We start from the raw sequence: 12,209 nt of genomic DNA, 5'->3' as shown, positions 1-12,209 counted from the left end.
ACAGATTTCTCATGAGGCAGGTAAGGTATGCAGGTCAAGAAGCAACAGTTAGAAGTGGACATGGAACAACAGATTGGTTACAAAGGAGTACATCAAGGCTGTATATTGCCACCCTACTTATTTAACTTATATGCAGAGTACATCATGAGAAATGCTGGGCTGGAGGAAGCACAAGCTGGAATCAAGATTGTGGGGAGAAATATCATAACCTCAGATATGCAGATGTCACTACACTTATGGCAGAAAGTGAAGAACTAAAGAGCCTCTTGATGAAAGTGAAAGAGGAGAGTGGAAAAGTTGGCTTAAAACTCAACATCCAGAAAACTAAGATCATGGCATCTGGCCCCATCACTTCATGACAAATAGATGGGGAAACAATGCAAACAGTGTCAGACTTCATTTTCTTGGTCTCCAAAATCACTACAGATGGTGATTGCAGCCATGAAATTAAAAGACGCTTGCTCCTTGAAAAGCTATGACCAAACTGGACAGAATATTAGAAAGCAGAGATATTACTTTGCCAACAAAGGTCTGTCTAGTCAAGGCTATGGTTTTTCCAGTAGTCATGTATGGATGTGAGAGCTGGACTGTAAAGAAAGCTGAACACCAAAGAATTGATGCTTTTGAACTGTGGTGTTGAAGAAGACTCTTGAGAGTCCCTTGGACTGCAAGGAGATCCAACTAGTCAATCATAAAGGAAATCAGTCCTGAATATTCAATGGAAGGACTGATGCGGAAGCTGAAATTCCAACACAATGGTCACCTGATGTGAAGAACTGACTCATTGGAAAAGACCCTGATGCTGGGAAAGATTGAAGGCAGGAGGAGAAGGGGACGACAGAGAATGAGATGGTTGAATGGCATCACTGACTCAATGGACATGAGTTTGAGCAAGCTCTGGGAGTTGGTGATGGACAAGGAAGCCTGGCGTGCTGCAGTCCATGGGATCGCAAAGAGTCGGACACGACTGAGTGACTAAACTGACTGACTGACAGTGTATCTTACAAGTATATTCAAAATTCTTCAATGTTTTGGATATGGCAAAAAAATTTAAGCACCTGATTCATACTTTAATTCACCTGATTCATATCTGACTCACTGTAATTTTTTTTGTTGTTCCTTTTTGTTTTTTTATTGAATTTTTAATGAATTTATTAAAATATTCCTTTGAATTTCAATTCAACTATCTTATATGTTATGAAAATAAACTACTTTTTTTTAAAAAAAGGCAAAGTAAACTAGACAATAACAACAATCAAGACAAAGTTATCAAATCTCACCAAAGACAACGACTATCAACATTTTGAAGGTTGTTTCTGAATCACGCAAAGACACCGGGGTTCTTGGCCTCCGGAGGAGAAGAATTGAATCCGGGGCCAGAGACGAGGCTGGATCGCTCAGAGCTTTTGTGCAATAAAGTTTTATTAAAGTATAAAGGAGATAGAGAAAGCTTCTGACATAGACATCAGAAGGGGGTAGAAAGACTACCCACTTGCTAGTGTTAGCAATGGAGTTATATACTCTCCAATGAATCCAAAGAATGTCTGGACGTTGTAAAGACCTCACCAGACCTACTCCCATAATTAATGTCTTAAGATAACAGAATTAGCCAGAGGGTTTAATCCAAAGACTGTCCTCAGGCAGGATACATTATTGTTATATAATCCTAAGGAATGTAGAGGAAAAAAAATGAAAAGTTTGTCCTTTCTTCCTCCTTGAATATTCCAGCCCTTTCTCTCCTTGGGGACCCCTAGACTTCTTATCAACCTGCCTAGGAAATGACTCTCTCAATTTCGTGTGATCTTTCAGATATTTTTTTAATGACTTCCTTTTTTTAAGAGCAGTTTTAGGTTCATAGCAAAAGTTAGAGGAAAATACACAAATTTTCCATATCTCCCCCCGATCCCCACTCATACATGTAGTGCCTCACCCATTATCAACCTGTATCACCAGAGTGGTATATTTTTTTCACAACTGATGAACCTGCATTAGCATCATAATTACTCAAAGTCCATAGAGTTTCCAAAAGGGTTTACTCCTGATATTTACATAAAGGTTCATTCACTCTTTGTGTTGTACATTTTATGGGTTTAGACAAATATATATGCTATGTATCCACCATTATATTATCATACAGAATATTTTCAGTGCCCTAAAAAAAACTCTGTGATCCACCAATTCATCCTTTATCACTATCATCCCAGCCCCTGTTTAGTATTTTTACATTGTTTCTGAGCATACTGATGTATAATACATGTTCACCTGCTTCCCTGATTTAAAACAAAACAGAAACATTTCCAAGTTATTATGAATTATCTCTAAACATCTTTTTATGATTGAATAGCATCTGTGATGTGGGCATTGATTAGTCCATTTTTGCCTCTGCTTGGTAGAAGTGGAGAACATATGGCAAGTGGCCACAGAATGTTTGGAATTGTAGTTGAATATGTCTACAACATAGAATTTGAGATAAAGAGAGTGGTGAGATGATGCCAGAAGGCTGAGTCAAGTAGTTTGAAGGTAAAAATTGAGATCACATAGAAACTGAAATTTGAGTGACCCAATCAGACTTATATTTTTAGAAGATCACTCTCCCTGCAAGAGGAAGAAAAAAGTTCAGTTGGAGGACTTACAGTGAAGAGATGAATACCTCTGCCCTGTGAAACTTCCCTCCTACTGAAATCAAACCCCAGCTTTTAGCTTGGGCAACTGCATGTGGCCATTTGCGAAGATGCAAAATACAGGAGGAGAGATAGGGTTGTAGTTGTGTTGTTTTGGTGAGACTTGAGCAAGGAGGCAGATCTGTTGAGTTCAAGCTTAGAATTAGAACATATTAAATTTCAGATACTCTGTATCCTCAAAGTGGACATGTCCAGTAAAAGCAAGATACGTACTAGAAGTATAGAGTGAGAATCAAGGGGGAGAAAGTTGCTAGTTTAAAGACTGAGGATTGTGCAGTGTTGAAAAAAAGAGAGCTTAGGTTAGGATTCTGAAGAAAATGAATCAACATTTAAGGGAAAGGCAGATTTCAAAAGCCCACATAGGAGACTAGCTAAGAGAAGCCAGAGAGGACTTAGACCAGAGAAGCCGATTAGTAAAGTCCTGACACCCATCTATAGGAAGCTGGCAGACAAGAAAGTGGTCTATAGGGTCAAATGCACCCAAGATGATGAGAGATGAAAAGTAAACTTTTACTGACAAAGAGATCTTTGGTGACTTTTCTTGGAGCAGTTTTCACTTAGCAGTGAGGGTTGAAGTCAGACTGTGTTAAGCTGTATCGTTAATGTAAATAGAGACAGAAGTTTCCTCTTTCAAATATTTGGCTAATTTAAGAATGATGGAGATGAGTGATGCTTGACATGATAAAATGTTCACACTGTTAAGTGGAAAAGCAGATTATAAAACAGTGTTATAGTCTCATCCCATTTGTTCCAGTTATCTATGGCTATGTAACAAGCAAGCCCCAAATGTCGTGGTGTAAAACTGAAACAGAACAGAATGGAGCAGGGTACAACCTTTTAAAAAATGAGATAGACTTTGAACTTCCCTGGTGGCTCAGTGGTAAAGAATCTACCTGCCAATGCAGGATACCTGGGTTCCATCCCTGGTCTGGGAAGATCCCAAATGAATAACGAAGCCCATGCAACACAACAACTGAGCCCGTGCTTTAGAGCCCAGGAGCCCCAACTGCTGAAGCCAGCGTGCTCCAGATCCTGTGCTCCTCAACAAAAGAAGCCACTGCAATGAAGAGCCTGCACGCCACAACTAGAGAGCAGTCCCTGCTCGCCACAAGGAGGGGAAAAACCACTCGGCAACGAAGACCCAGCACAGCCAAAAATAAATACATAAAATTATTATTTAAAAAAATGACATAGCCTTTGAGAATGTGACATAAACTGTTAGAACCAGTTAGGTCCAAGACGACAGACGATTCAACTTCCAGTAGACCCTGAGCCTCATAAAGTGAAGTGAATGTTGCTCAGTTGTTTCTGACTCTTTGTGGCCCCGTGAACTATACAGTCTATGAAATTCTCCAGGCCAGAATACTGGAGTGGGTAGCCTTTCCCTTCTCCAAGGGATCTTCCCAGCCCAGGGATCAAACCCAGGTCTCCCACATTGCAGGTGGATTCTTCGCCAGCTGAGCCACAAGGGAAGCCTGAGCCTCATAAGCTCATTGTAACATATTAGCATTTAAATAACAGTTGCCATGACAGTTCTAAGGCCCACCCACCGTAAAAGGCCATCAAGTGGTGGTGGCCCAATTCCTCGAAATCCTCTCGCTTTCCCCAAAATAGTTGAAATAATTCTTCCACTTGTTAGCCGATGAAATTACTGCGGCTGATTAGTTACTAAATCATGTCTGAATCTTTTGGGACCTCATAGACTACAGCCCTACAGGCTCCTCTGTCCACGGATTCTCCAGGCAAGAATACTGGAGTGGGTTGCTATTTCCTTCGCCATGGTATCTTCCTGACCCAGGGATGGAACGCACATCTCCTGCTTGGCGGGCAGATTCTTCACACTGAGCCACCTGGGAAGCCCCAGTCTATGAAATTACCCAGCCCATAAAAATCATTCCTTGGAAAAAAAAAAAAAACATTCTTTGTTTCTGGGCTTGCCTGTCGGATGGGGCACTTTTAATTTTTTTTTTTTTTGGGGGGCGGGGATGTGGACCATTTTTAAAGTCTTTATTGAATTTGTTACAATGTTGCTTCTGTTGTTTACCTATGGGCTTTTTTTGTTTTTTCCTTTTTGGCTCTGAGGCATGTGGGTTCTTAGCTCCCTGACCAGGGATGAAAACTACACCCATTTCAGTGGAAGGCAAAGTCTTAACAATTGGACCTCCAGGGTAGTGTCCTGGTACACTTTTTAAACAAATGTTCCCTCTTTACATATGAACTGAACCTTGGAGATAATCTTTTGCTCCAAACTGCTCTTCCCTTTTACTGTGTGCCTTATCACTGCAAATACATTTTAAGAATAAACCACTTTACAATTCATTTGCCAGGGGACACATGGCAAGAACCTGAAACACTGGCGCCTACTTTGAATAAATCTGATTCCAGTACTGACAAAAAAACATTAAGACCACATTTCATTTTCCATTAAGAGACAAGTACTCTTTTGTACAAGAAAAATTAGAATATGGGAAAAAACGAGGGTACTAGGGTGAGATTCAAATAGTTATTGAAGGAGGAGAAAATTAACATTTCGATGACTACTATGTGCAATGCACATTTGACATCTCGTTTTAATCCTCCCAAGAACTCGGTGATGAACGCGTTATCTCCATTTTACAGGCGAGGAATCTGCAGCGCCGGGGTTTCTAACCTACACGGAGCTCAAAGCCACGTTTTTTCAAACCCCCACGCTGTCTCAGTGGGAATTAGATATGAAGAAGTCCTCCTGGAACGACGTTTCCCAGGATTAGGGTGGAATGTATCAACAAATGCCTACGGAAAACGTAAACCTATTTCTTTGGGGCTAGAATATACAGCTTTTTGACTACTGCACTTTGAAATAGAGGGCGATACCAACACCTTTTATACTTTTAAGACACGTGATCATTTTCTCCTTAATAGGGAAATATACCAAGTAAAGAATAATTAGCCATCATGGAAAACAGTTTCAAAAACTTAAGGGGTTTACACGACAGCTCAAACAAGGTGAGTATAGTCAAAGACATACAAGCAGACATATGAGGGCAGAACCGGCACGTCTGAATTCAACGTCCAGGCTGTTTCTCATAGAGTATGAGGAAATGGCTTCAGGTTTTTCTATACCGTCAACATACACCAGGACCTCCAGCAGAACCCCGGCGCTTGGACCACGCCCACAAATGTCAGTCCAGAAAGTGGCGGCCGCGCAGCACGGCTAAACGGTCAGGCCCCGCCTCCTACCGCTCCTGCCCCGCCCCTGGTCCGACCCTGCCCAGCCCGGCGCCATCAACCCCCGACTCTACTTTGCGCCTGCGCAGACCGCGCGTGCGGCTGCTGGCGAAAGAATTTGTGCATGCGCCTAGAGGGAAAGTTGGTTCTTTTTCCCTCCTACCCCTCGCGAGAACTTGAGAACTTGCTTCCGGGTCGAAGGGTTTACTTCCGGAGAGCGGGAAGGCTGAAACGCGGTGGCTAAACTGTAGCTGAGTTTGCATCGTTCTCGGTGGAGAAGGCTGTAGCCATGGACAGGTGAGTTCTGGTGGAGACGGCTGAGCTCGGTCGCTTTCCTCTTCAGCGTGTTGGAGGAATGAAACAGGTGAAACCCGACTCAGGAAGCAGAGGAGGGCCTGGGTGCTGACCCTAGGCCTCCTTTTCCGGCTGGGAGACTGCAGTTAAGGGAGAAAGGCCGCTTCGGCCGGGGACGGGTATGGTTAATGATAATCTTCTGGTTCCCATGGCAACTCTGCCATCTACTCACTTTCGCGCTCCAGGGGTGGGCGAGGTCGGAGGTGGCCCGGCATTCGAGATGCTCAGTTACTGCCCGAGATCACAAAGCCAGACAGTGACGGAACGGGCTCTCACCCCAGACTTCCTGATTACAGGTTTCAGCACCAAATAGTTAATCTTTCTATGACCTCAGAACGATGGTAGGCCCCTGCATAAAGATGAGTTATTCAAGGTTCTTGGCCTCGGGGAACGTATAGTGGAGGAGACGACGGAGCAGTGCGGAATGACGAGTGTTTTGTACTACTTTGTGGGAAAACAAACGGAGCAATGAAGTCTCCTTGTCATGGAAAGTACCAGGAAGACCTCTCAAAGGAGGATACATTCTAGGTGGTCTTTGAATAGTGGCAGTAGCCTACATCGACTGCCTTAACCGCTTTAAATGTATTATTGTTGTTCAGTCGTTAAGTGGTGTCCGATTTTTGCGACTCCGTGAACTGCAGCTGGCCAGGCTTCTCTCTCCATGGGATTCTCCAGGCAAGAATACTGGAGTGGGTTGCCATGCCCTCCTCCAGGGGATCTTCCCAACCCAGAGATCGAACTCGCGTCTCCTACTTTGCCGGCGGATTTGTGTGTGTGTGTGTGTGTGTGTGTGTGTGGAAGCATTTGTGATGGTATATTAGCTATTTTAATCCTTCTGACAATCCTATGAGGGTAGCTACTGTGATCCTCTTTTCACACATAACATTGAGGCTAAAAGAGGTTAAGGAACTTGATCAGTTAGGAAGCTAACAAAGGAAGCCAAGAAACAAGTTGCCAACCTGGATATGTGTTTCTAGACTCCACGAGGCTGTTTGATGAGTAAGTATTCACCAGATAGACCAAAGAGGTGAATGTAGGCCTCCGAAAAGAAGCATGGGTACAGAGGTGTAATGATATGAAAGTGTAGCTGAGTGGTCACATGCAGTGTGTGTTTGTATGGACGTGACGTTTGTGGCTGAACGGGTAAGCTGGGGTCAGATTATAAAAACCATGGTAGGAAATTTGGACTTGATTCTGTAGGCCAGAGATATCTATCTGAAGATTTTAAGTGGAGGAAATACACATTAGATTCTTAAGATACAGGTCTCATAATACACACAATTTATTTTCTAGACGTTGGGCTGAGAATGTCTGGGACTATAATAGTGCTGAGACAGGAGACACCCTTAGTCTACTCTGGGAAGAAAAGCTTGAAGGATCATTTCTTTCCAGTTTATTAGGTTTATTTTTTACTTAGCCTCCCAAGTCACCAGCTTAAACAATAGTATCCATGGTTTGAAGTACTTTGGAGACTACAGAACATCCTTTTAAGAGTTCCTGCAACTTTAGGAACCTCCTCAATCCAACGAAGAAAGGTTTATCTTCACGAAGCAATTATTTAAAGCAATGCTAGAATACAGATTTAGATTCCAAGTGTTAAAATAATTCCAGAGGAGGAAAACATTAACAAGTCAGAGAAGACTTTATGCAGGTAAAATTTGAGCAGGACTTTGAGAGAGAAGCTGGATTTGGAGGCAGAGAAGTATTAGCAACAAGAAAACAAAGACTTGGCAGTTGGGATGATCTGTGTCTTGACTGACTGAGGATCCTTTGCTCCAGTCGTAATGATAAAGGTTTTGCAGATGGTCCGTTCTCATTTCATTCACGTGAATGTGATTATTGCCGTTTTAGGAGTGGCTTTGGAGAGATGTCATCTCCTGTGATCCGGGAGGCAGAGGTGACTCGGACTGCTCGCAAGCAGAGTGCCCAGAAAAGAGCCCTGAGTATCCTTTGCGTCTTAAGCGTCAGCATGAACACTGTAACATGTTCGGAATTAGCAGTGCAGACTTTCCATGAGCGATGTTAAACACTAGCTGTAATAATAAAATACTGTGGAAATTAATTTTTTTTTTAACTCTCCTGATGTGTTATTTGGCAAATATAATGCTGCAAATCAGTGAGATTCATATTTCCCTGAGAATAAGGATGTTCCATTTTACTGCTATCCTATTGTGGTTAGCTTTTGCTGAGATTAGATCTTTATTATTTGAGATCTAAGAACTCTTAGTTCAGTGTGTGGTAACCTAAGACTTGAGCTCTTAGTTCAGGACTGTAGTAACTGATAACTAGAATTTAAAGGGGAAAGGGAACTATTTACTCCTCGCATAGAAAATATGGTAGCTATAGAATACCTTGTCCTTGAAAAACGGTATTCACATATTTTGTATAGTATAAATATGGTTCATTCTAACTTTAATGATGTTTTTTTCTATACGAAAAACTTTCCTTAACATTTCCTGTAGTTCGGGCATCCCAAGATGAAATTTTTTCTAATACCACTCCAAGAAACCAGGTTATGCCCCGAACTCCCAGCTCATTTCGACAACCTTGTAAGATTTTTTTGCTTTTAAAGCATTTAATAATGATAACAGTAATAGCAGCTAATACTATAATATATATTATATTTTATAAATTATTTTTAATTAAGAGCAAATAATAGGGATTGCACTTACTATTTGTTGAACTCTTAGCATGTGTAAGGCTTTACATAATTGCGTAATAGCTGTGAAGTAGATATTGTCTCTATTTTGCTGAAACTGTACATGAGACCTAGAGAAGTTGATTAATGCAGATAAAATAGCTAGATAAGTATGTAAGTATGTATGAATTTTGGCAATTGGGATGATCTGTGCCTTGACTGACTTAGAATCCTTTGCTCAGAATTCAAATCATAATCTGCTTACTTTAGAGCCCATGTCCTCTATACTATAGTATGCTTTATAAAATTAGAATTTGATAAGTTCATGAACTCATGAGTGTCTTTTTTTTTTTTTTTATGTTCAGTTATGTTATAATGAAAGCATCTCTGTTTGCAGTAAAGTTTTTTTGGTGGGCTCAGTAGTACCAAAAGTTCGTATTTAGAAAAATAAGTTAAATCTTTATACTATAGAAATGTTAATATTGAAAGTATTTATTTGGTTAGAATCTAAATAATTGAAAAGTGAAAATTATTTTGTTTTTATTTGCTTGTTTCATTTTCATGATCAATGCTCATGCGCTTCCGATTCTCTTTACTAACTTCTTGCTTGTAGTTACTCCACCAAGCCGGAGCCTACTGAGGCAGCCAGATGTATCCTGCATTCTTGGAACTGGAGGGAGGTCTCCCCGGCTTACACAGTCTTCAGGGTTCTTGGGAAATCTGTCTATGGTATGTAGAAAAATGGGGCTGAAATTTTCCCCCTTTTTAAATTATGGTATGATATTTAGCTTAAAAACTTTAATTGAAGTCTTATTCTTAATAAAAGTAACTCAGTTATGTAGGTTGAAATCATTTTTTGGTTAGACTTCCAGAAAACTGAGACCTGTAAGCATCTTACGTCATAGGTGGAAACTGTGACACCAACAGCAGTTAGATGCAGATAAAATGTACTAATCTGACAGTTTACTGATCAGAATAAATAAATTCTGATTGGTTGCTAGTTTCTGTAAAAACTGAGCCCTGTTTTGAAGCATAGAAGAGGAGGCCAAGAGTAATCAATGAAGACTGTCATAAGGAAGAAGAACAAAGCATTAAAGGAGAGAAAAGAGAAAATTTGAGGAAAAGTAAGTTAGACACTCTTTAGGAATCATTATGGTACAGTATTTAAAATAGCAAAAGAAGTGTCATATAGACTGTAAATGCAGAATGACCTGACCTAGGTGCTTAAAATACCCTATAGAGAAAGAAAGAATTGTGTCTAACTGAGAAGATTAAAACAGAATAGTTTTGTTGGACTAGTAGAGTATTATGGTTCATTTAGTTCCAAGAACAAGATGAAAAGGGCCCTTTATTTGGCTCTGTGATTATTGAAAAAACAGTTTTACACACACCAGAAATTGTCTAAATTATGTGTTTTCAAAGGAATGGTTTTGCATATTAAACCTCTCCTTGTCTTAGAAGGTTAACAATCTTTGAAATATTTTAGAGTGTTAGTATCTAACAGTGATCTAGTCATTGAATAATTTTACTCTGGTTATGAAGCTGGTTTATTTTGGCAACATTTATTTGTATTCTACTTAGAAACATGAGTGAATTGACTGCTTTTAGGTTTCAACATAAGATGATGACTTTTATTATTTAGTGCTTCAGAACTGCCAGTTTAATAGTAAAATTATTACTCTTCTAAAGGCCAGGATAGAGTAAATATGTATTGATTATTACAGAATGTTTGGAAATTACTTTGTAGTCAAAAATGTTTTCTTGATTTTGTTTTGCCAATTTTAGTATCAGTTGTGAGAGGTGGTTGAAGGAGGTACAATTATTTGTTACATTGGTTGATTTTATCATGTGTCGACCTACAAAACATTTTTCTGAATGCAGAATATCACTACTGTGTAAGATTTTCAGTTTGACTTGGGTGCTAATGATGATGAGTACCCAGAAGGAAATCAGTCTTTTGGTAGCTGAAGCTAAACTCTGCTCAGCCCATAGTTACTATCTCATTAATATACAGGGTCCCAGCACCCATTAGTTTCCCTTGGGGAGACTAATTTAAAGGTACATTTTAATCGTTGCTCATGCCTGGATTTTTTAACACATTGCATTTGCGTGGTATGTCCCAAGTATTTGAATCTCTAAGTTTCTAAATCATCCTTTTTTTCTCATTATCATTTATTTGTTTAAGAAGCTGAGTCATTTATCCCGTAATATTTCCCAAAATTAAAAACTTGATTTGAAGTAGTCCTAGAGCAGTAAAATTCATGAACAGAGAAGCCTGGTGGGCTACAGTCTATGGGGTCATGAAGAATTGGACACAACTGAGTGATTAACACTTTCACTAGAGCAAAAAGGTATGGAGTGGGGCAAAGAAGAAAACAAAGCCATAATATCCTTAACAAAATAGTCATGTGGCTATCTTTTTAGTATATGTGCTGCCGAAGAGAACACATGTGGCTATCTTGTAAAAGTGAAAAGCACATGTTTTTTTAAAAAAATGTTAATAGTACTGAAGTCTTTATTCACTCAATGGCAATAACCACATTACTTTTCTGTATCTCCTTTATCTTTAGGTGACTAACCTGGATGACAGTAACTGGGCCACTGCTTTCTCATCACAGCGTGCGGGGCTCTTCACAAACGCAGAGCCTCACAGTGTGACGGAGGACGTGACCCTCAGCGCTGTTATGTTACGTGAGGATGATCCTGGAGAAGCTGGTAAAATAGCTTTGGACTTTGTTTGTAGCACAATAGTTTGTCCTTTTACTGAGATCAATCAAGGAAATTATCTCCTATTCCTGAATATTAAAAAATATTTTTTGTTATGCTTATTAGTTATGGTAATAGCTCTGCCACTTGATGATAATGGGTTAGCCAAAAGTTTGTTTGGGTTTTTCAGTGGAATTTTTGGCCAACCCAGTAGTAACTCTAGAAAGTTGAGAACCTCAGCTTCGTTCTCAGTTGGAGCAGCATCTTGCCATTTAATCTTTTCAGTGTAAATAGCTGCCTCTTAGGTTATTAGACTAGTCACTAATGCTTTTATTCTTTCCAAACTTGTGCTGTTGAGAGAGCTTCTCTTTTTGTTTCATTTATATCTGACATTGTTGACATGTTTTATTTTGGCCTGAATGCTAATGCTGTTTCTTCAAATAGTATTGTGACCATTCTGACTTTAGGCTGGTTATTACCATTCCCTTTTGGGAAAAAGCATTTGCTTTTAATGTGCTTATACCTGCACATTTTTTTTTTTTTTTTATTATACCTGCACATTATGACATAGATTCTTCATTAATTTATCATCATAGACTAACAAGCTAGTCAGTATGCCTACC

The 12,209-nt window shown here is 39.9% G+C and overlaps 1 protein-coding gene across 2 annotated transcripts in view; it reads left to right on the top strand.

Moving 5' to 3' along the window:
* Window positions 1-6,055: 6,055 nt before the first annotated feature.
* NUP107 (nucleoporin 107) overlaps window positions 6,056-12,209 on the top strand; it is a 51,580-nt gene continuing 45,426 nt past the window's right edge. The window contains exons 1-5 of one of the 2 annotated variants that reach the window (XM_061130475.1): window positions 6,056-6,185; window positions 8,094-8,185; window positions 8,705-8,791; window positions 9,494-9,609; window positions 11,451-11,595. In XM_061130475.1, the coding sequence (XP_060986458.1) occupies window positions 6,178-6,185; window positions 8,094-8,185; window positions 8,705-8,791; window positions 9,494-9,609; window positions 11,451-11,595 (448 nt within the window). In that variant the 5' untranslated portion in view covers window positions 6,056-6,177. Of the gene's footprint in view, window positions 6,186-8,093; window positions 8,186-8,704; window positions 8,793-9,466; window positions 9,610-11,450; window positions 11,596-12,209 lie in introns of those variants that run through there. The other variant, XM_061130482.1, reaches the window with a different exon arrangement.

Source organism: Dama dama, chromosome 3, assembly GCF_033118175.1.
Source record: "Dama dama isolate Ldn47 chromosome 3, ASM3311817v1, whole genome shotgun sequence".
Taxonomy (NCBI): domain Eukaryota; kingdom Metazoa; phylum Chordata; class Mammalia; order Artiodactyla; family Cervidae; genus Dama; species Dama dama.
This window is presented reverse-complemented; position numbering and strand designations above follow the sequence as displayed.